This window comes from Lithobates pipiens, unplaced genomic scaffold (assembly GCF_037356315.1).
Source record: "Lithobates pipiens isolate NorthernLeopardFrog02 unplaced genomic scaffold, aLitPip1_a1.2 Scaffold_22, whole genome shotgun sequence".
Lineage (NCBI taxonomy): Eukaryota > Metazoa > Chordata > Amphibia > Anura > Ranidae > Lithobates > Lithobates pipiens.
The window spans coordinates 224557406-224580724 of NW_027507784.1; the positions used below are offsets into that span (position 1 = coordinate 224557406).

Here is a 23319-nt window from a genome sequence, read left to right on the forward strand (position 1 = left end):
TAGGACGACGCCACAATAAAAGGTCAATGGTGTAGGATGGTATAGCTTGTCTTTCCATAGAAACCCAGTCAGGGTGTTCATGCTGCGAATAGAGCACTGACAACTGGATGAGTTGTGATGCTTTATAGTGTGTTTAGAAATCCAGGACACTTAGGCCTTCCTTGGATTTTGGTGTGTACTGGACAGCACGGGGCAGCCTTTGGCCTTAAGAGCTCTGGACAAACTTAAACATTTTTGTTTAAAGGGGGTTAAATCAGATCTATTAAGGGGAACTGGCAGGGAAGGAAACAGATAAAGCATTAATGTTAAAGGGGATGTAAAGTCAGAAGGTTTTTTCATCTTAATGCATTAAGATAAAAAGCCTTCTGTGTGCAGGAGCCCCCTCATATTTACCTGAGCCCCATCTCCATCCAGAGAATTTTCACCTATTGTTTTTACACTAATATTTATCACATTAGATAAGGCGCCATATAATCTGCCAAATATCACTGTTTTAGTAGGTGAATTTCACCAACTTCTAAAGCCTTCCACAGAGAAAAGATGTCTGAATACGTGGTTTTAGAGTTAGATCAGAGCTGTCATTAAAACATAAAACAGGCTATGTTCACTAATGTTAAAGTTTATTTTTTATATAAAAATATATCTGCACATTAACAAACTTTTCTACAAAGTTAATACTTACAGGCAATAAAGAAAAGCCTTTTAAACAAATTCTACATTAGAAGTTCTAATGTGAAAATGCAAGCTCATTAACATTCCTATGCACAACTGTAAATATGACCTAAGGATATGAAACCTTGATATTTTGATTTCAATGGAGCTTAGTGGAAAATTTTAATTTATGCACAATGATAGATTATTTTATGAAATGAGCAGAAATGTCATTTGCTATAGTTTATTAGCAAGACTCACTGAGGCAGCTGCCGTTCGAGGGTCTAAACCCAGTGTCCTCCATGACTGTCTGCCTCCGATAGACTAAACACTTGTCGTCTTCCTTTCCTGTCAGACCTTACTAGAGGGAAACACAGTGACAGACCATAAAAGGAATCAACAATCGAACAAAGAGGACAAAACACATAAGAAGAGGCACAAAGGACACAATAAAACTGTTGCACAGACAGAAACAGCTTAGCAAGAACATGACAGTAAAGCTACATAGTAAGACATGGATTATAGAGTTAGAGTGATAATAGCATAGGTAAAGTGAACAAAAAAGCTCTTATAGTTCTGGCATAAAAAGTCTGAATTCTGGCATATATCACAAAATACATAGATAATATCACAGGCCACGCGGTCATACTATGTTAGTATTACAGCATATTATCTGATTATGACATATTAAGTCCAAGTAAAAGCTGAGAATGTTTCACATCAATCATCCAATCGTGTGAAAGAAAATCCATGTTTATTTATTTCACCTGCACAAGATTTTATATTTTAAGTAAATATTCATACAATTTATTGAGTGAACATTCTTAACTCCTTTAGTAAGTCTACCTCATCACTGTACGTAATCTTGAATTCTGGGATCATGAAGCTGATGTAATAAAACGTTTTGAAAAACGGTTAGAAAAACGGTTGGGGTGGGGGGTGATGGGAGGGGGGAGAGATGGCGCAATACCCTTAACATTCTAGAATGTATTTTGAGATTTCGAGATGGATCCATGTTTACGTTTCGTTTATATTTTTATTTTATATATGTTTTTATGTGAAAAATATCTTAATAATAATATTTGAAAAGAAAAACGGTTAACGCAACTTCACTTATGCAGTAATGCGTAAATGAAAAAGTAAACCGAGAACTCACAACCTATTTTCTAGAATTAAGTGATGATATGTTAATAACATTCTTCAGATTAGGAAGAAGCTTTCAAGATAATTACCTTGTTTGTAGCTAATAAAGTTAAAGATTATTTTCAAGGGGTTGTCTGTTTTGTTTCTGAATTGTTTACTGTGGACATGTTTCAGATACTGATTTTTATCTGTAGAGCAGTTTCACTTTAGGAGTCTGTTTACAAGAATTTGAGGGGCCAATTTTGGAGTAGCAAGCCAGATAGGATATATTTTTTAAATTTAGTGGGATCACCTATATGCTAGTAGGCAAATTCAGTAAATGCTGTCTTCCATTCACTCAATCAATATTATGGCGGTAGGTGATATAGTAGCATTTTTCAATCAAGTTTTAAGTTTATATCCAACAATGAACTGATCTTGTTTGATTCCTTGTAGACCACAGACCGCTAAATATACCATTGAAAATGTTTTATTATACATTCGATATGTACAAAAGATACTTTTGTGACTCTGCCTGAAACCATGTGAACTGAGATAACTTCCTATGTGTTTGTGCACAAGGATGAAGATGGGTAAGAGGAGAGTTTTGTGTTATTTGTGTAACACTGTCACGGACACACTATAAACCTCCAGTACTAGTATAGATCAATATCTTTGTTCAGACCAGAACTATACTAGCATCCCCAATAGTATAGTGTCTTTAAAAACATATTGTTAGCAGGATAAGCCCCAACACCTGCCAGCAACTGCATTTAGCCCCTCCCCCCCAAATGAAGTGTCAGCAGATCACTGTTACTTCTGATACATACAAAACCGCAACGTCAGCAAGATGAGGCCTGATCTCTGCTAGCACTAGCAGGTAATTGTTTTTTGTAGCAGTTCAAGCAGTCCCTGGCAGCCAGGTGCTCTTTTATCCATGAGTTGCACTAGGCTCCACAAAATTCTTCCCCTCATAATTCACTTTAACCAGAAATTTGCAGACTTATATATGCCCCAACAAAACCCTTTTAAATTAGAAATTTACTCACGTTGCACCGTGTGACCTAATCGCCAGGGCTTCCCCCAATGGCTTATAAGTACCTGACTTAGAAAGGGGGAGAAAGCCTGCTTGAGGAATGATGAATTGCTTGCAGTGAAGTGGAAGGACAAATGGGATGTTTTTGTCCGGTCTTCCATTCATGCAGACACAACAGTCCAAATCACAATTGTGTCTGGTGTTGTTGAGGAGTCCCCCTGTGTCCACAACTACAACCTTAACACGGGAGGGGTGGATTTCAATGATCATATAATGAAACCATACTTATTTTCCCATAAAGCCAGATGCTGGTACAGGAATGTGTCTGTATATTTATTTCAACTGGCTCTGTTCAACGCTTTTGTGCTATACAAAATGTCAGGAAGAAGTGTATCCTATACAAATTCAGGAAGAAATCTTTTCAGCCCTTTTATATCCAGATGATGCTGTGGCTCAAACTCCCAATCCAGATGCAGTGAGTCGGCTGCATGAGAGGCATATTTGGGATGCCATCCTGGTACACAGATGCAAAAGTCTCCCCAAAAAAGATATGTCTGCAGCAGACACAGAAGCTAACCTGTCCTGGTCTCTGCCTCAAGGACCACTTCTGTCGCTACCACACTGTAGTAGAGTATTAGGCCAGGGTACAGTACAGCACAGTTTAGGGCACACATTTACACAGGGTCTCGAAAGATGTTAGGCAGGAAACTATTTATGCCATTTTGACAGACCCTAGTCTGGAAAGTTTAGCTCATAAGTTAGAATAAAAGTTTAAAAAGATAAAAAAAATATATAAAAACAATGTAAAAAAAAAAAAAAAAAAAAATCACAAAAATTGTTGTTGCTTTATCGAGTTAATGTTCTATTCTTACAGTGTTTTATTGTTTTTTTTTTTATTTCATCTTTATTTATTTTCAAAGATTATAATACAAAACAGTGCCTTTTGGGCATATCCAGACTCACCAATATATATAAAACATGAGCAACCCAAGTACCTTGTCTAATGACATTGTGAAAGTCATCTACTATACCTGATTGACCTATTTTAATAGTAGTTTGCATTTAAGAGGTGTCTCACCACAGATTTTTGATATTTACTTTTGGAGAGTGAGTTGAGATGCAGTAGACAAGCTGCTGTGTTGTGGTCTATAGGGAGACCAGTAATGTCCCTAATAAGAGTCCATACACTTTGCCAATATGGGCATATATAGGCATGTCCAAAATATATGAAAAAGGTTTCCTCTGTCTACTCCCCAACATCAGCAAGTAGGGTCTTTGTTTAGGAATATGCAGTGTAATTTCTCTGGTGATCTATACCACTTAGACAATATCTCATATCGAGATTCCTGAAAACAGAAGGATATAGATGATATATGTGCAAAATAAAAAATTAAATCTCTGTTCCGCAGAGATTGTTATATTTAGATCTTTTTCCCATGCAGCTATATAAGATGGTACGTAGGATTCCAAGGCATAATCAATTCTGCATAGGTTCTAGACAGGCCTTGCCTAATAGTTTGGGCCGATGCACATAGTTGCTCAAAAGCAGTAGGCATGTTCACAGTCATTGAATCAAATGGTAGTGACAAAAGATAGTGTCGTATACGAAACATGCTTGCCATAGCAGAAGAGGTGGCGAGAACATTAGCTGGATATCCATTGTAGATTTACATTGACCCGAATCCCTAAAATCTTGAATTCTAAATGTATTCACTGCTATAAATTGTCAAAGTTGAGGGTCATACAGCCCTGATGGAAATTCAGGATTTCATATTACTGGTGACTTATTTGACAGTGATACAGAGTTGATCATCCTTGATTTAATCAAGCAGGCAAATTTATTTGTGATACCTATAATAGGGGGGTTAGACGTAATAGATTGTTCAATGGGTATCCAACTCTTTACTCCTGTATGATTACACCAGTCTAAAATTCTAGATAAATGTGCCGCTTGGTAGTTGTGAATAACGGTTTAGTTCTCTCGATAAGTTTGGTAGTGCTATTTCTGGATTAGTAATGAAAAAGAGTAAATCATTCACAAATCCTGCTACTTTATGGGATGTCTCCTCAGCCTGTATCCCAATTATATCTGGATTGCCCCTGATATGTCTTAACAAGGACTCTAGAGTTGATATCTAGACATGTGCACACTGAAATATTTCATTTTGGAATTTCGTTTTCATCCGAAAAATACATTTATTTAGTTACTACCGAAATTCTTTTTTTATTTATTTTGTTTTTGGTTTAAAATTGCATTAGTCCGAAAATCCAAATGAATTAAGGTTGAATCTGTCATTGAAGGTTTATGGTGTCTGTGGAATGTTCAAAGAAGATTTGACGGAGCAGCTAAACTGTATGACTCTGTATAGTTTAGCTGCTCCGTCGAATCTTCTTAGACGTTTGTATGTTTTTTGCTGCTTTGTCGAATCTATATAGTTCAAACAGAAAATGGAATGGTGATACTGATCACGGATCAGACAGGTAACAAGATAGGGTATATAGAATCTATATAGAATCTCAATCTATAATATAGAATCTATAATAATAAATCCCTCCCCCCCACAACACGTGCAGCCTCTGAGGCTATCATAACACTAGCAACACTAATATCACTATCACTACACAGTGGTGTAGTGGTTAGCACTCTCACCTAGCAGCAAAGAGGGTCGCTGGTTCAAATCCCAACCACGACACTACCTGCCTGGAGATTGCATGTTCTCCCTGTGCCTCCGTGGATTTCCTCCGGGTACTCCGGCTTCCTCCCACACTCCAAAGACATGCAGGTGGGTTACTTGGCTTCTGTACAAAATTGGCCCTAGTATATGAATGGGGACCTTGGATTGTGGGCTCCTTGAGGGTAGGGACTGATGTGAGTGTGCAATGTACAGAGATAGGGACAATTGTAGACACACACTCAGGTTGAACTGGATGGACTGGTGTCTTTATTCAACCTTACTATGTAACTATGATATCAAGTTCACAACACTAACACAATAGCAGCTGATTATTATGAAAAAGATAAGTTGAACTGTAGCTTGCTTCACTATTGTTCTGCTACTGTGCTTATACTTAATTACTAAATAATTTAGGTTCTCTGACAAATGGACCAGCTAAGATTGACTGTCTTCTGAAATGATTCAGTGTGTGTGTCTCTCTCTGCTAGCAATCGTATGTGAAAGTAAGTTGGCTGTACGTGTGTGCTCCTCCTCTTTGTTTACAATCAGCCAATAACATTCATCATCATCATTTTTATTTTACTTTCCCCACCCAATTCCAGCAGCGATCTTTTCTCTCTATGTAGAATAATCCTGGATTAATAGATTTAAGGTTAGGCACATTCGACCACAGGTTCGATAGACACAGATTGTTATTGTCAGCGTCATCTAGAATCTCCTATCTATATCGAACTCTTGTTACAACGAAAATTAAAATAAAGCATTTCTTTACATCGGATCTTTCCTTTTTCGGATTCTGCACTTTCGTTATCGTTTGTTAAAACGATGACGAAAATACCTGAAATTCGGACGAAAATGAATGCACATGTCTAGAGTAGCGGAGAAAGGGAGCATCCCTGGCGTGTTCCATTTGCCAATGTGAAACTAGTGGACAGGGCTCCATTATCTTTGACTGCAGCCATTGGATGGTCATATGATGAACTATCCATTTGATTGCGTTTGTTCCTATCCCTATATAACGAAGGACACTCCCCATAAATCTCCAACTCACCCTTATCAAATGCCTTCTCAGCATCTCTGGAGAGAAGCATTGCTGGTATTTTAGTAGGCTCACACAGGAGAATAATGTTTAGTCTCATTGCCATTATCCTTGTAAACAATTTTAGGTTGGTGTATAGTAATGAGATTGGCCTGTAGCTAGCACAAAGCGAGGGGACTTTGTCCGGTTTCAACAGAACATTTATATGCGCATGGGAAGTATCCTTTGGAATAGGGTCACCATCTAATATAAAATTGAAAGCTAATGTGAATTTGGGGGCCAGGATTTGATTAAATGTTTTATAATAAAACAATGTGAATACATTGGGTACTGGGGTTTTTCCAACTGGCATACTCTTTAGGGCCTTATTAAAATCTTCTTCCAATAAAGGTTTATTAAGTACTATTTTTTCTTCACATGAGAGTTTTGGGAGAGAAGAGTCTATGAGATGCATATTTATTAGATCTTCTTTCTGGAGTGACGTCATATGGGACATTTTATCCGGAAGGTTTTATAGAGCTGAATAAAAATCTGAAATCTGATTTGAAACGGTTTGCTATTTCTACTGGTCATTTTTTGATTCTCTGTAGGCATGATAATCGGAAGGGAGGCCTATGTGGACGGAGCATGAATGGAGCGTGCATGCAGCCTTCCTGCTTTATTACCAAATTTATAATGCAGACGCCTATGGGAGTTAACCTGTGATCGTAAATTATCTAGCTATGCTAGGGGGTGTCTGGTCACAAAACCCTACAGACACTGTAGGCCAAACCATGAAGACCCACCTTTTTTTTTCTTTTTTTCCCATTACTATTAGTTAAATTAAGAATAAAGATAAGTTAAAGGAGTAAAATACATAAAACAAAAAAACAAAAATTACACACACGCCAACCCTTGGAAGGAGACAGTTAATTATTTCATGCCAATGAGAAAATTATGCTAATATTATTGATAATTGTATTTAATCCTTCTCATTCCATAGTGTTGTAGTGATAGTTTCCTCCTTTTCTTCCACCTTTCACTTCCTATAACCAGGACCACTATTATATTCAACTGGCATAACTGTATATGACCCTTAGCATATTGAGGTTGCATAGCCTCAGATATCCCACTAAAAAAAGCCCCAAAAAAATAATTTCTCCCACCTTTAGTGTTTTATAGTGTTCACCTCCTTGTCTCCCTCTTTCCACCCCTAATCTCCAATGCTCATTCCCCCTTTTAAAAACAAACACACAAAGTTAAAATTTCATCTGTGCAGTGATTATTGCATGTTCTAAAAAAGTCTAGTGGTCTATCCTTTTACAATTTGAATCCCTATGGGATATATTAACAATTATATCTATGCATAAACTATGGTGACAATCTTACACATTTTCCATCTTTCTTATTTTCTTTCCTCCCCCCTCCCTCACTTTTCCCCCAACCCACTCCCTCCTCCACCCTTAAAACAAAAAACAAAAATGTTAATTTCTCTCACCTTTAGGCTACGCAAACCCAAAGTTGCGCAACCTAGAGTGCCACTCCGATTGCGACCCCGTGTGCAGCCCTGACCCAACTTATAGTCTCAGGACCAAAGTTACATCAAAAGTCACACCAAAGTAGTGCAGGAGCCTTTTCAAAGTTGCTGCAACTCCAAGTCGCATAGATTGGAGTGAGTGCCATTGAAATCAGTGGGCTGTGACTTGGCACGCGACCCTATGTGTCCAAAGTCGCATGACAAGTCACACCAATGGAAATGGAGCCCAAGGGCTTTATTGTGTTCACCTCCTTGTCTCCCTCCTCCCATCCCTAATCGCTGATCCTCATTCTCCCTTTACAAACCAACACACAAAAAGTCCAAATTTCACCAGTGACAGTGATTATTGTATGTTCTAAAAGCAATCTAGTGGTCTACCCTTATTCAAATTAAATCTCTGTGGGATATATTAGCGATTATATTTATACATGAACTAGAATGACAATCTTACACATTTTATTTTTATTCACTCTGCCTCCATTTTCCTTTTTCCCTTCTCCTTCACTCCCCTTCCACACATTTCCCCTGGCCCCCTCCCTTCAAAAAAATAAAAAATAAATAAATACATTTTGTACAGTTTACTGTAGTCTGTAAATGGCCTTCATATCTACATTGTTGAATTCTCTGATACTATAGAGAGCATATTTAAACCTTTCACTTACTAAGATCCATTTGCCCTTCATCTCTGTAGCTGTCCTCTCTTAATCGAGAGGGTGTCGATCTTCAAGGGGGCCATCCAATTAGGTACTTCATTGGCTCCTGCACCAAGATATGTGCATAGGGCTGGCAATTATTCTGGGTTTGATAGTTGAAAATAATTACCTTCCTTTCTCACACGGATATCGAATGGCTGGCCCTAGCTGTAAGATGCCCCATGTGTCTGGTTTTGGATATACCAGGTAAAATAGTGACCTGCACCCCTGCCCACTCCACCTGTCCCATTCGCTGCCAAGCTCTTCTTAAAATATCTAGGGGGATTTTTGGGTCCCGCCACCCTGTACAATTCAATATGGTGGTCTGTGGATTATTCCAGTATTGTATTCAGGATTGCAGAAATTGTTACATATAATTCTTACATATAATTCAGGGCCTGGGACTGCCTCAGGGATACCACGCACCTTAATGTTGTTCCTTATCATGCGTTTTTTTGCGTCTTCCATTTTAAGCCATGTTGCTATTAACACTTGATTGTATTGCTCCTGGGCGTTTTCCACTTTCTCCAAATGCGCAGATAGTTTTGCTGAAGTAATAGTTTGTTTTTCTATAGCAGATGATATACCCACTAACTTCTGTTTAATCGTATCTACTTCCAAATTGAAAGCGTCTTTTATTTAGGATTGCCAGGAACACATATCAGCTTTTGTTGGTAGGGCTCTGAGCATAGACTGAAGTTCAGCTGCTGTAAGTATCCACTCTAGCTCTAGTTGTGTCCCTGTCACAGCTGATTGGAGTGCAGTGGGTGGTCATACAGGGGTGGATGCCTCAGGGAGCGACCTCTGCTCCTGGTGTTCTGTTCAGTTGGGCTTTTCAATGCAGATGTCTCCTGTTACTTTTTTTGCTGTTGCCCTTTTTGGGATGATTTTGGCAGTGGCATGTCCGTCGGGGTCGCGGTGGACACAGCCGGCATAGCAGCCACAAAATATCCCCTCAGATCTTGCTGTGAATAGACACAGGTACCTGCCTTTGATCTACTCTGTGTAGGCATAAGCCCCTCTGCTCTGCTCTGCTCCCTGTGTCTGCTCAGCTCCATGGCCAGAGCACACCCCCCTGTGTTTTATTGTTAACCATTATTTGCTTTGCAGGAACGCCATTCAGCTGCAGCACCGATATGTTTATTCTGACAGCAACAGGGTGTTGCCCTCGGAATATATATATCACTGTGGGAGGAGATATCTCATCCACAGCTAAAAATATATAAGGTGGTCAGTGGGCGCATAGCCCCTATGCTTCGGTATATATATTTAAAACAATTTTTGGCAGAGATTTCAGTAAAAAAAAGTTGTTGTTTTATTGAGCTAATGTTCGGTTCTTACTGTGTATGCCATTCAGCTGCAGCAATGATATGTTTATTTTGAAAGCAACAGGGGGTTGCCCTCAGAATATATATACTATATTACCAAAAGTATTGGGACACTTGCCTTTACACACATGAACTTTAAAGCCCTTGTATTGTCCTCATGCACATTTCTACATAATAAGGCTTACCTGTAGGTAAAATTAATATCTCCTAGACTTGTACAGTTTAAGAGATCTTCGCCTTGCATGAAGCCGCTGACATCAACGGCGCATGCGCTCTGAAGGTCTGGCAGGTCCTGCCAGAAAATCGGAGCTCCTTGCCAGAACAGAGTGACATCATTGCGGCTCTGGAAGAAACACTGAGAGAACATGTCGGCTCCCTCAGCGGTAACCGCTTTGTTCTATGGTAAGTATTTCATAATGAGCTAGTATGCGATACTAGCTCATTATGCCTTTGCCTTACAGGTGTTTTTTTGGGTCGGGCATACAACCTCTTTAATGACATCCCTGTCTTAGTCTGTAGGGTTCAATATTGAGTTGGCCCACCCTTTGCAGCTATAACAACTTCAACTCTTCTGGGAAGGCTGTCCACAAGGTTTAGGAGTGTGTCTATTGGAATGTTTGACCATTCTTCAAGAAGCGCATTTGTGAGGTCAGGCACTGATGAGGACGAGAAGGCCGGGGTTGCAGTGTCTGCTCTAATTTATCCCAAAGATGTTCTATGGGGTTAAGGTCAGGATTCTGTGCAGACCAGTCAAGTTCCTCCACCAAAAACTCACTCATCCATGTCTTTATGGACCTTGTTTGGGCACTGGTGAGCAGTTATGTTGGAGCAGGAAGGGGCAATCCCCAAACTGTTCCCACAACGTTGGGAGCATGAAATTGTCCAAAATGTCTTTGTATGCTGACGCCTTAAGAGTTCACTGAAACTAAGGGGCTAATCCCAACAACTGAAAAACAACCCCACACCATAACCCCCCTCCACCAAATGATTTGAACCAGTGCACAAAGCAAGGTCCATAAAAATGAATGAGTGAGTTTGGGGTGGAGGAACTTGACTGGCCTGCCTCAACCTGATAGAATACCTTTGGGATGAATCAGAGTGGACACTGCAAGCCAGGCCTTGTCCACATCACTGCCTGACCTCATAAATGCCCTTCTGGAGGAATGGTCAAACATTCCCATTGACACACTCCTAAACTTTGTGCACAGCCTTCCCAGAAGAGTTGAAGCTGTTATAGCTGCAAAGGGTAACTCAATTCAATACTGAACCCTACAGACTAAAAATGCACCGATTACTGTGTAAGTGGAACTGGCAGTGAAGGGGTTAAACACTAGTGGGTGATCAAGGGGTTAACTGTGTTCCCTCACTGTGTTCTGACTGTAGGGGGAATGGGTTCACTAGAACATGACACAGATCACTGCTCCTGATCACTGGGAGCAGTAGATCCCTGTCATGTTGCTAGGCAGAACAGGGAAATGCCTTATTTACATAGGCATCTGTACGTTCTGCCTCTCCGTGCCACGATCGTGGGCCCTTGGGGGACATTGAGTCCGCGGGAACTGCAGGCACGCTCACGCAGCACACGGCAATCATGTGCCCACTAGCCCGCAATTTAAAGGGGATGTACAGGTATGCCCATTTGCGCAGCCGTGTCGTTGTGCAGTTAATGGGTCTTCTATTTATTCATTTACATTTTAATAGTTCCCATTTAAAACTTTTTTTTAATTCCTTGAATAGTTAGAAATGTAATATTTTTATATCTTTTATTTGGATGTTATAAGTTGTTATAAGAGTAAATCCAGCTGGCTAAAACAAAACCTGCATCTGTCTTAATTTCAAGCTGCAAAGCAAAAAAATTTGATTATTTTAAAGGGGAGTGATTCTTTTCTTGACCCACTGCAGGTGACAAAACAACGGATTATATTAACCCGCTCTTATCAAAAATAGTAAGAAAAATTATTTTAACCTTGAAATCTCCCTTAAAGCGGGAGTCCGCCGGGACTCCGCGTTTTTTTTTTTTTTTAAAGCCAGCCGCTACAAATACTGCAGCTGCTGACTTTTAAAATAGTGACACTTACCTGTCCAGCGCGCCCGCAATGTCGGCACCCGAAGCCGATCTCTAGATCGTCTCTCAGGTCCTGCCGCCGCCATCTTGGGTATGGGAATCAGGAAATGGAGCCTTTCGGCTTCATTTCCCGGTTCCCTACTGCGCATGCGCGAGTTGCGCTGCGCAATAAGGACGGTCCCCGCTGCCTCTGGGATCTGTGTGTTTCCCAGCAGGCAGCGGGGCACTTGCAGAAAGGGGCAGGCACTTACGGAAAGGGGCGTAATCTACGCCCCTTTCCGCAGAGAGCTATCCCGGAAGTGGGTGCAGATACCTGTACTGTACAGGTATCTGCACCCCCCTCCCCCCTGAAAGGTGCCAATTGTGGCGCCAGAGGGGGGGAGGGTTCCGATGAGCGGAAGGTCCACTTTAGGGTGGACCTCCGCTTTAAATCACTTTAATTGCATATTGTACTTGTTTGTAACATAAATACTGAAATTTGCATTAAAAAAATAGGATTTTTGTACTCACCGTAAAATCCTTTTCTCTGAAGTTCATTGATGGACACCGCTCCTTTAATTCTTGACCTGAGGGTTATCAGGCCACCTTCAGGAGAGGACTAAGCAGAACATGTAAAACATGTAAAAACAGCAAAACTGCACAGCACCGCCCAGGGGGTGGCTCCTCTGGCTTTGACCCCTCACCCTGCCGCTCAGTTTGTCAAAAAGCAGTACAAACATAGGTAGGAAGGGTGGGTGCTGTGTCTGTCAATGAACTTCAGAAAAAAGGATTTTACGGCGAGTACAAAAATACTATTTTCACTTTCGTTCATTGACGGACACGGCTTCTTTAATTCTTGACCTTAGGGACGTCCCCAAGCAGTGTCAAAAATGAGGGGTGGAAACAGCAAAACATGACTTCACCCACAACAAAAGGAACACCTCAACAGAGGAGTTGCCATATTAAATGGTCACCATCAAAACCTGCGGCCAACTTATGCATCTAAAGACGCATTCACAACAAACTTGTAACTTAAAGAAAGCGTAAATTGCAACCTTACACAGCCGAGTGCAAAACCTTGCGGCCAAAGCAAGCATTTGTGAAAGTGTGAACGGATGACCAAGTCACCTGAAAGTCACACCTGGGAGACAGGCGCTTGATGGCGAAAAGCCCAGGAGGTTCCAATTGCCCTGGTGGAAAGAGCCGTGACAGGAGAAGGGGGCATCCGCCCCTTTAAGGCATAGGCCTGAACAACGATCTGTCTGATCCACTGAGAAATGGTGGTCGACGAGAACCGCCAGACCTTTCTTCAGACCAGCCACCGAGAAAAACAGACAGTCTGACTTCCGGAAAGGAGCAGTAGCAGACAGATACACGCGTAGAGCCCGGACCACATCCAGGGAATGTAAGGCAACTTCTTTTGGATGTGTCGGCTTAGGACATAAGGAAGGTAACACAATGTCTTCATTTAGATGGAATGCCAAAACCAACTTTGGAAAGAAAAGAGGCCTGCGGACGTAGCACCGCCTTATCCTTGTGGATGACTAGGTAGGGAGACTTGCATGACAAGGCTGTCAACTCAGAAACCGTCCTGACAGATGTAATAGCCACTAGAAAAAGGACTTTCTGAGAGAGTGTAAACAAGGAAATCTCCCTGTTCTCAAATGGTGGTTTCTAAAGCGCCGATAGCACCAGATTCAGATCCCATGGAGGTAGCGATGGTCAAACCAGAGGGACTACGTGTCGAACCCCTTGCACAAAGGTACTCACCAATGAGTGAGTCACCAAGGGGTGTTGGAAAAAGACAGCCAAGGCTATCTGTCCCTTGATGGTGATTAAGGCAAGTTTCTGATCCACTCCTCGCTGCAAAAACAGCAGGATCCTGGAAACAGAATAAGTGCGTGGATGCCACCCCATCTCCTCACACATGGAGATGTAAGCCTTCCATGTACAATGGTAAATCTTCAGAGAAGAAGACTTCCGTGCCCTCAGCATAGTGGAAATTACCAAGTCTGAGAGGCCTCGGTTCTTTAGCACCTGGTTTTCAACAGCCATGCCGTTAAAACCAGCAATGGTAAAGCAGGATGAAGTATCAGACCTTGCGCTAGAAGGTCCCCTTCTTGCAGCGGTAGCCGCCAAAAGCCGTTTCTGAGCGGAAAAAGAGGGCCCTTGCCTACGACGTGGCTCCTTACCCTTCCTGGACTGTGGGAGCAATGTGCTCTTCCCATTTTTAATAATGTCATCCTCTGAAGCTCCAAAAAGCCTCTAACCTTGGAAGGGCAAATCCGCCAGAGCTTTTTTTTTTTTTTTTTAGAGGCCTAGTCCACAGACCAGCATTTCAGCCAAATCATGTGCCGTAGCACCACTGCTGATACTGATGCTCTAGAGAGCAGGGAGATCATATCCAGGGCCGCATCACAGACATACTTAAGGCCATGCACCAACTGGTCTGCCAGCTCTACACAGACTGGGTGAGACTGTTGCTTCTCCAATTCACAGTGCAACAGCTTTTCCCATTCAGTAAGCATTTGCGACACCAAGGATGTGGTCAGCACAGGTTGTAACGTTGACCCCACTACCGTAAACATGGACCGGGCCACTGCTCCGGGCCCTCCTGTCGGCAGGATCCTTGAAGGCAGGAGTCCCTTTTACCGGAATCGTGGTTACTTTATTTAACCTGGATACCAGGGGGGTCAACGACCAGAGGAGATGTCCATTTTTTCAGGATAATGATCCTCTGAAGGTACTACAAAGAAAATATCTCCACAAGGATTATAAGCGTCTGAGGCTTAATATCTCATGGATAATAGAGAGAGAGATCTGATTGTAGCAGCCTCCACCAATTGATGAGCAATCCCCCTCTTCCCCTTCAATCACACAATTGTGAGGAAGCAAGGATGAAACAACGACACACACTACTAAAGGCCTCCAAGTCACAGTTATCCAAAAAAACTCAATAGTGCTCTCATACAGAATATGCCTCAATAATCGATAAATCCTCAATAATCACTGTATATAAACTCTCAAAATAAATATAGTGTTCTCATAGAAATAATCCTCAGTAATAATCTTAAAAATGAATAAATAATTAAAAATATTATACCATAGAAAATGTAAGTAAATAAATCAATAGATGTGCAAAAGCGTAATCAATTTAAAAAATATATATGACTAAAATCAATAATTATCCAGTGTAAATGTGCATAAAAAAACCACATGTGCAAAAAAAAAAAAGGGAAAGTGGAAAATCAGCAAATAGCTGACTCAATAACGTTCTTAAATTGATGGGATAAAGAATAAAAATAAAATATATAAAATTGTGAAAAAATATGGATTTGTGCAAATAACAAGTAAATACGTGCAAAACATTATTAAAAGATGTTTAATAGATCAAATACAGTTACATATAAAACCATATTCAGCAATCTCTTTAACACAGGATGGCTCCAACCTCGGCCGTGGTCAGAGCCCTAGCATCACCTGACTCTCCTCCCTCACGCGTATCGTAACAACACACGTGACTTTCTCAAAGGGGTGTCACCTGTGTTAAAGAGATTGCTGAATATCGTTTTATATGTAAGTGTATTTGATCTTTTAATATAATACTACACTATGGAGTGTCTTCATTCCTTCCCATAAACTGCTTGCCATTCCCGGTCTGAGACTGACTGTGTGACCTGGAGGTTATTACAGCAGAGGAGACAGGAAGTATTGCAAAGGTAACACAGAGGGACGTGGATTTAAACAGCCGGGAGCCAACAGTACTAAGGCTGATACTTGCCTTATATAAGGTGAGAGTTTGGGGGAAACACTCTGCATGAACACTGCAGATCGGTTCACACAAGGGCACGGAAGCTATTTGTGGTATTCCGAATAATATTGAAGAGCATTATCATGATTTAAATTGCACGATTTGAATTGCAGTGTGTATGGGACTTTAATTGCACAAGTTATCAATATAGTTTTTTTGCACTATGCAATGACATGTATTCATTAGAACTTTGTTGTTTATTATTTCATTATTGCACTTTATGCATGGTGCACATTTTTTGCTAATTTTCCACAATTTTTTGCTGTTTTGCACGTATTTAATTGCTATTTGCACAAATCCATATTTTGTCACAATTTTATATATTTTATTTTTATTCTTTATCCCATCAATTTAAGAATGTTATTAGTGAGTCAGCTATTTGCTGATTTTGCACTCTCTCTTTTTTTTGTACATGTGTTTTTTTCTGCACATTTACACTATATAATTATTGATTTTAGTCATATATATTTTTTTAAATTGATTACGCTTTTGCACATCTATTGATTTATTTACTTACATTTTCTATGGTATATTATTTTTATTTATCCATTTTTAAGATTATTTCTATGAGAACACTATATTTATTTTAAGAGTTTATTATACAGTGATTATTGAGGATTTATCGATTATTGAGGAATATTCTGTATGAGAGCACTATTGAGTTAATTTAGTTATTTGGAGAGCTTATATATAGTGACTTGGAGGCCTTTAGTAGTGTGTGTCGTTGTTTCATCCTCGCTTCCTCACAATTGTGTGATTGAAGGGGAAGAGGGGGATTGCTCATCGATTGGTGGAGGCTGTTACAATCTGATTGCTGTCTCTATTATCCATGAGATATTAAGCCTCAGACGCTTATAATCCTTGTGGAGATATTTTCTTTGTAGTACCTCCAGAGAATCATTGTACTTTATTTTTAGATTTATTTTTTAGATTGGTAAGCGCCACATTCATACCCATTATTATCAGTTTGTTATTTGGTGTGAGAACACCCTGATGTTGGTAGCTGCCTGTTGATCTTTCGCCTGTTGGATTGAGCTGCCCTTATTTACATTTTTTCAGGAGGCTCTCCTCAATGGAATAACACACCGCTATTCTTCTTGGGACTGAAAAGGCCCGCTGTGGACTTCCCCATTCCTTGTAGATGAACAAAATAAGTCAAATACGGAAACACCTTAGGTGTGCGGGCCGGTTTGCGGGACCCAAAAGGGACCACCACCTCAGCAGAGGCTCCTGCTGCATTATGTATTTTCAGGGTATCCCGCACTGCAGCGATAAGTGCTCCTACTATTGCTTTTTCCTGCTCTAACCCAGACAGAGAGTCATTCTCACTGTCCGAACGGTCCTGGATCCGCATCCTCTGACTCATCAGAACAGGGGCCGCCAGTCACCACGGGACACAAATCTGAATCAGAGTTCTCCCCAGAAGACGGGCGGGCAGGGGGCGTTTTTCACCCCCCTTGTGCCCACACGCTGCTTCCACCCTGGCAACAAAGGTCTCCAGGACCGCCGACCAAGTGTCCATAGGCACCGCATTTTTTGCAGGTGAGCCGGTTGCAATAGGCTGTCTGGGGAAGAAGCGCCATCTTCTGACGCCATGCTGATCCTCACTCGCCTGCCACAGCTTAGGGACTTAAGGCAAGGTACACAAATCCCTCTTAGCTGCTCACAGACTGAGGGGCCCCTCCGCAGGACTCGCCACCCTGATGAGTGCTGCCGATCACCACTCTGCCCTGTTTCAGTCACAAAGTGCTCAGAGTGAAATCCATGCTATTCTGAGATACACAGACCCAGCACTAGAGGTAAAAACGCACTGAGGCTACAAGAAAATGTCCGCCGGCCGTCCTTAGTACAAAAATCACCAAGAAAATGGCAGACGAACTGTCTAGAAAATGGCTAACAGCCATACACTGCATAAGACTATAGGAAAATGGCCACGGCCTTAGCAAAATGGCGGCAGCCTCTCCTGAGAAAAATTTACTCAGGCACCTTATAGCACAGTAAAAAGGGGCAGAAAAACAAAAACAGACCCCGACAGCCAGCGCAGCCCTGCCAAAGCTCAGAGTCCACCTCCTGGAGGACCCCCGGCCTAGCTACATACACCGCACCTAATGTTCAGTCAAACAGTGGCCACAGCAGGGGGAGGAGGGAAAGCGGGATAGGGAGAGAGGGAAGGGAGAGTGAGAGACCCCCTAGTCGACCACCCAGGCATGTCGTGGCCGAACCCAGCGCGTAGCTAGGGTCTGCTCACTCTCAATGGCCAGGCTGGGGAGACTACAAGGATCTATATTATCCAGCCTGTCACCCAGCCAGCTGTTGATAGTAGATCACAGGATCAAAAATTTTAGAAAAAAATGAAAAAATCCCAGGACCAATGGTCCCCTCAGGGAGCCAGGTCGTTCTCCTACACTAGGCAGACTGAGCTGCATGAAGCAGGGTGAGGGGTTATAGCCAGAGGGACCATCCTCTCCTGAAGTGGCGTGGTAACCCTAAGGTCAAGATTAAATGAATGAAAGGGAAAAGTTTATTATTAATAGTTTATAAAATAGTGAAAAAAAAAAAATCAGCAGGAAAATAATTGAGAAGGAGAATAAGGGGTTAATTAACCACTTGCCGACCGTGTCAAGCAGATATACTGCAGCACAATGGCTCTCCTGGGCTAAAATCCCATACAGGTACAGCTACCCTTTTTTGGTCACCAGAGGGCGTGCCGCCGGAGGGGTGCATGCCCGATGCACAGTGGGGGGACACGACCGCTGCCAGCCAAGCATGATCACATACACGAGTGCCAGCATGGGGATTTGTGCTGTCAGAGGAGAGGATCCATATCGTTTTTGTTCCTACTAAGTAGGAAAAATGATATGGCTCTTCTCCTAGTGAATCCTATCCCCATACAGTTAGAACACAGTGAGGGAACACACAGTTAACTTGATCACCCCCTAGTGTTAACCCCTTCCCTGTTAGTGGCCTTTACACAGCAATCAATGCATTTTTATAGCACTGATCACTGTATAAATGCCAATGGTCCCAAAAAAGCGTCGGTCTCGGATCAGTCCGTCACAATGTTGCAGCACCTCTAAAAGATCACCATCACTAATAAAAAAAATAAGAATAAAAATGCCATAAATCTTTCCCGTAGTTTGCAGACGCTATAACTTTTGCGCAAACTAATCAATATTTGCTTATTGAGTTTTTTTTTACCAAAAATATGTAGAAGAATATATATTGGCTTAAACTGAAATACACTAAAATATAGTTTTTTTTTTTCAAAATTGTCGATTTTTTGTTTATAGTGCAAAAAATAAAAACCCCGGAGGTGATCAAATACCAGCAAAAGAAAGCTTTGTGGGAAAGAAATTACGCAAATTTTGTTTTGGTACCGTGTAGAACGACCGTCCAATTGTCAGTTAAAGCGACGCAGTGCCAAATTGTAAGAAGTGTCCTGGTCAGGAAGGGGGTAAAATCTTCCGGTGCTGAAGCGGTTAAGGCTAATTAGCATAAATTAAGGGTTTAAACAGAGTAACATTTAATAAAAAAAATTAAAAAGTCTTTACTTGACAGGTTGCTTTAACAACTTTCTGCCTGCTTTATAGCCGAATGACAGCTAAGCGCAGGCTTCCAGTGCCAGGCGGGCATCTATTGATGTCCTCTCGGTAACTTGCTCCCTGTGCGCCCCCGCGGGCTAACATCGGGGAAAAAACGGTGATGGCCATGTCCCTTGGACATAGCCAATCACAGATTGTGGTGAATGGCCAATCACAGTTGCCATTTACCACGTGATCACCGCATCCAATAAGAGGTGATCTCAAATGTAAACTTATGAGATCATCTCTCATTGATGGCTCTCCTTCTCCCACACAGACCGCGTGAGAGGGAAGGAGAGCTTCTGTGATATCTGTGAGTTGAATACATTTACACTTACAGCAATCGATTTATACAGTGCCCAAACAGTGTCACAGTGCCCACCAGTGTCACAATAAGCACCAGTGTCAACAGTGCCATCAGTGCTACCGTGCCATAGTATCACCCTGCCATCAATGCCATAGTGTCACCGTGCCATCAGTGTCACTGCCATCAGGGCCTCGGTGCCGCATATCAGTGCTGCCTCATTAGTGGAACCTCATCAGTGCCCATCGGTGTAGCGGATTGGTGCTGCTTATCAGTGCCCATCTGTGCAGGCTCATCAGTACCCATCAGTGCATGCTTATCAGCATCCATTTGTGCAGCCTCATCACCACCACGTCAAAAAAAAAATATTTTCAACTGAGGTGGTATACCAAATTCTTAGTGCAGCCGACCAGAATAATGGGGAGCTCTCTTAATCGGATTCTACTTTGGATTCAGATTGGGATTCTGTCTCTGATGTCAATTACGAGCCAGTGCTAAGCAGTGGGACACTGACAGGCTCAGAGAAGGCCGTGACAAACTAAGGCATTCTGGTGAGGAGGCAGTGGCATCCACCAGCAGCGCAGTACCTCTGCAAGAAAGACCAAGTACTAGTGGGGTCTCATCTCAGCCCCAAAGGGACCCGTCAAAGCTTTCCCTATGCCCCTCAGAACCCTCGGTGGCTTCCTCCTAATTCAGGAGCAGGTAACATTCCCCCTTCCACTGCCCAGCAAGGAGTCTAGGTGAAAACTGAGAATTTTGCCCCTAAATGAAATTTTTACAGAGGACCTGTTATCATCAATTGTGGCCCAGTGCAATCTCATACACAAAAATTTATAGCGAGTAACCCAATGTCCTATTATTCTCATCCACATGAGTGAAGAAACCTAATAGTGGAGGAGTCCAGGATTTTTTGGGCCTTACATTCAATATGGGACGCACCAAAAAAAATTACCTACGTTCATACTGGTCCTCCAACCCCATCCACCACATGCCAATCTACTCAGCAGTAATGCCCATAACCAGATATTTGATAATGATGAGGTTCCTCCATTATAACGACAACACACAGTTCCCTCCCTGAAAAGGCCCAACATGACCCAACACCGAATGCAACCGTTTTTAATAATTCTGGCTGTGCGATACACTCTCACTTTCCCATTCCCAGAATGGTAAATACTTGAGATGCACCTTTAAAAATACTATGAAATTACCAATTATGTTTTGTATACTGCAGAAAATCCTTAATATAATTTTTTGATGTATCTCCTTAGAATAAAAAATCCTCCTGAAGAAGACCAGAACTGAAAAGGGTCAAAATGCATCGGGGTATTCATGTGGATAGCAATATTGTAATGTAACTGTATAACTATAATCTCCTTGGTGTATTGATTGCCATGAGTGATGGTTTTTGTTGTCGTCTGTGTCGGCAACCAGAATTTATATTCAATATTGATTGTACAAATGTAATTCATTTCATGTAATTCCCTGTCCCCATTCTGTCCTGACCGAGGCCCTACTACTGCCTGCTGCCTGTAGGACTTACTCCCATCATGCTTCTGCCTGCTGCATGAACTGACCACACCTCTGCCTGTTACCTGTATTATGGACCATGTTCTGCCTACTACCAGGACCAATATTTTGGCACTGGTGAAATATCTGCCTACGCTGACACTGGACTGTATATGACTGTATATGGACAGTATCCCTGCCTGTACTGACTATGGACAATATTCCTGCCTGCTTCCTGGACAATTCCATTTGCTGTTGCTGACCAAGTCCCTGCCTGCTGCCTGGACCAATACTCTCCTCCTGTGGACAACTGCACTACTAAAACCACAGGTGATCTTTTGTCTCCCTTTGCTCAGCAGAATGTATTTTGGGGTGTAATTCTTGGTATGTGCATGCTATGTGTCCCTAGAACACCTGACTGTGTTCCTTGAATGTTGGGCCTCTATGTGTGGTCAGGCTATGTAAAAGTCTTACACATGTGGTATCACCATACTCAGGAGTAGCAGAATGTATTTTAGGATTTCATTTTTGGTATGTACATGCTGTGCGTTGGAAATATCTTATACATGAACAACTTTGTGTAACAAAAAAAAAAAGTTTTTTAATATTTTTTCCCCACATTTTCCAAAAACTTCTGGAAAAAATTACTTGTTCAAAAGACTCAATCTATGCATCATAGACTATACGTTGGAATATTTGCTTTCCAAAATGGGGTAAATTTGAGGGCATTTCCAGTGTCCTGGTGCTCCATTAAGTGCTGATTAAGGTCAATAATAAATAAATAGTGACTAGTAAATGATAGATATGATATATAGTGAATGGTGATAAATGAATACATGTGCAGGCAGTCTAGTAAAGTGCTCTTGTGTTCTGTGCTCCAACTGTGACTTTCCTCTTGTGAGGCTATATGGTGCCTGCTACTTTTGACTACGTCGCACTTTGATGTCGAATAAGGATCTTACACCATGAGGAGCCTTTTCTTTGTATCTTATATGCCTGCATACCTTCGCCCAGGAGCACTGCCATAGGAGGTAAGTCACCACAGCGGGAGTACCCAGCGGACACCAAGGTGGGATAGGCCCCCCCAAGAGACCTAAAAGCACAGCTGACTCTCTTTGCCATAAGGTAGAGGAGTCCATCCTATCTAATGAGTGTGGAACCATATAGCCTCACAAGAGGAAAGTCACTGTTGGAGCACAGAGAACGAGAGCACTTTAATAGACTCTGCACATTTATCACAAGTCACAATATTATTGTATTTATTATTTATCACAAGTGACTATATATCATATATAAACAAGATGTAACTGCGCTATCTAACTACTCCCACCCAGCTATATTAAGTGACTAATATTACAGCAATGTATTAAATATCACTAAAAGGATCAATGCTTTACCATATAATCCCTATGTTTATGAAATTATTATATGAGCAAATATATACTAATCAAATGAATAAATACATTTCATGTGCAACTCAAATAAAAAAACTATAAAAATAAATATCCAAAATATAAATAAAAATAAAAAATAAAAATATAACAATTGTGTTACTCCCTAAATGAAAAGAAAAATAGACCAAAATATCACAGTGTTGAATAAATATATACCAATCAAATAAAATCGTGACAGTGATAAAAATTTTAAATTAATAAATATCCAAATAATTAATCAAATAATAAATAGTTTTAAAATCTGACAGTGATTTTAGGAATAATAAACCACAATAAAAGAAACATTAATATAACCAAAAAAGTGGCCAAAGCCAAAAGTCCAACAGTCCGTTTAAAGTTATGTTGAATGAGAAGAGTGACTCCTTCAGTGAATATCGGTACACCGTGCAATCCTTCACCACCAATGTGCTGATGAACAGCATAAATGCACGCTTACCAGAAAGCAGCATGTACAAGCTCACAATATATGCCACTTATTCTGCCGGATATATCATATCTATCACTGGTTTATTAGTCACTATTTATTTATTAATTTATTATTGATCTTAATCGACATA

At 41.2% G+C, this 23319-nt stretch overlaps 1 protein-coding gene across 13 annotated transcripts in view; it reads right to left on the reverse strand.

Annotated features, from left to right (window-relative positions):
• Positions 1–23319, reverse strand: part of CLEC16A (C-type lectin domain containing 16A) — a 1523862-nt gene that overhangs the window by 161406 nt on the left and 1339137 nt on the right. For 9 of the 13 annotated variants that reach the window (XM_077448874.1, XM_077448871.1, XM_077448877.1 and 6 more), the window contains one exon: positions 913–1008. The exons of 3 other annotated variants lie outside the window; for them this stretch is intronic. In XM_077448874.1, coding sequence (XP_077305000.1) covers positions 913–1008 — 96 coding nt within the window. Of the gene's footprint in view, positions 1–912; positions 1013–23319 lie in introns of all 13 variants that reach the window. One more of the 13 variants, XM_077448879.1, reaches the window with a different exon arrangement.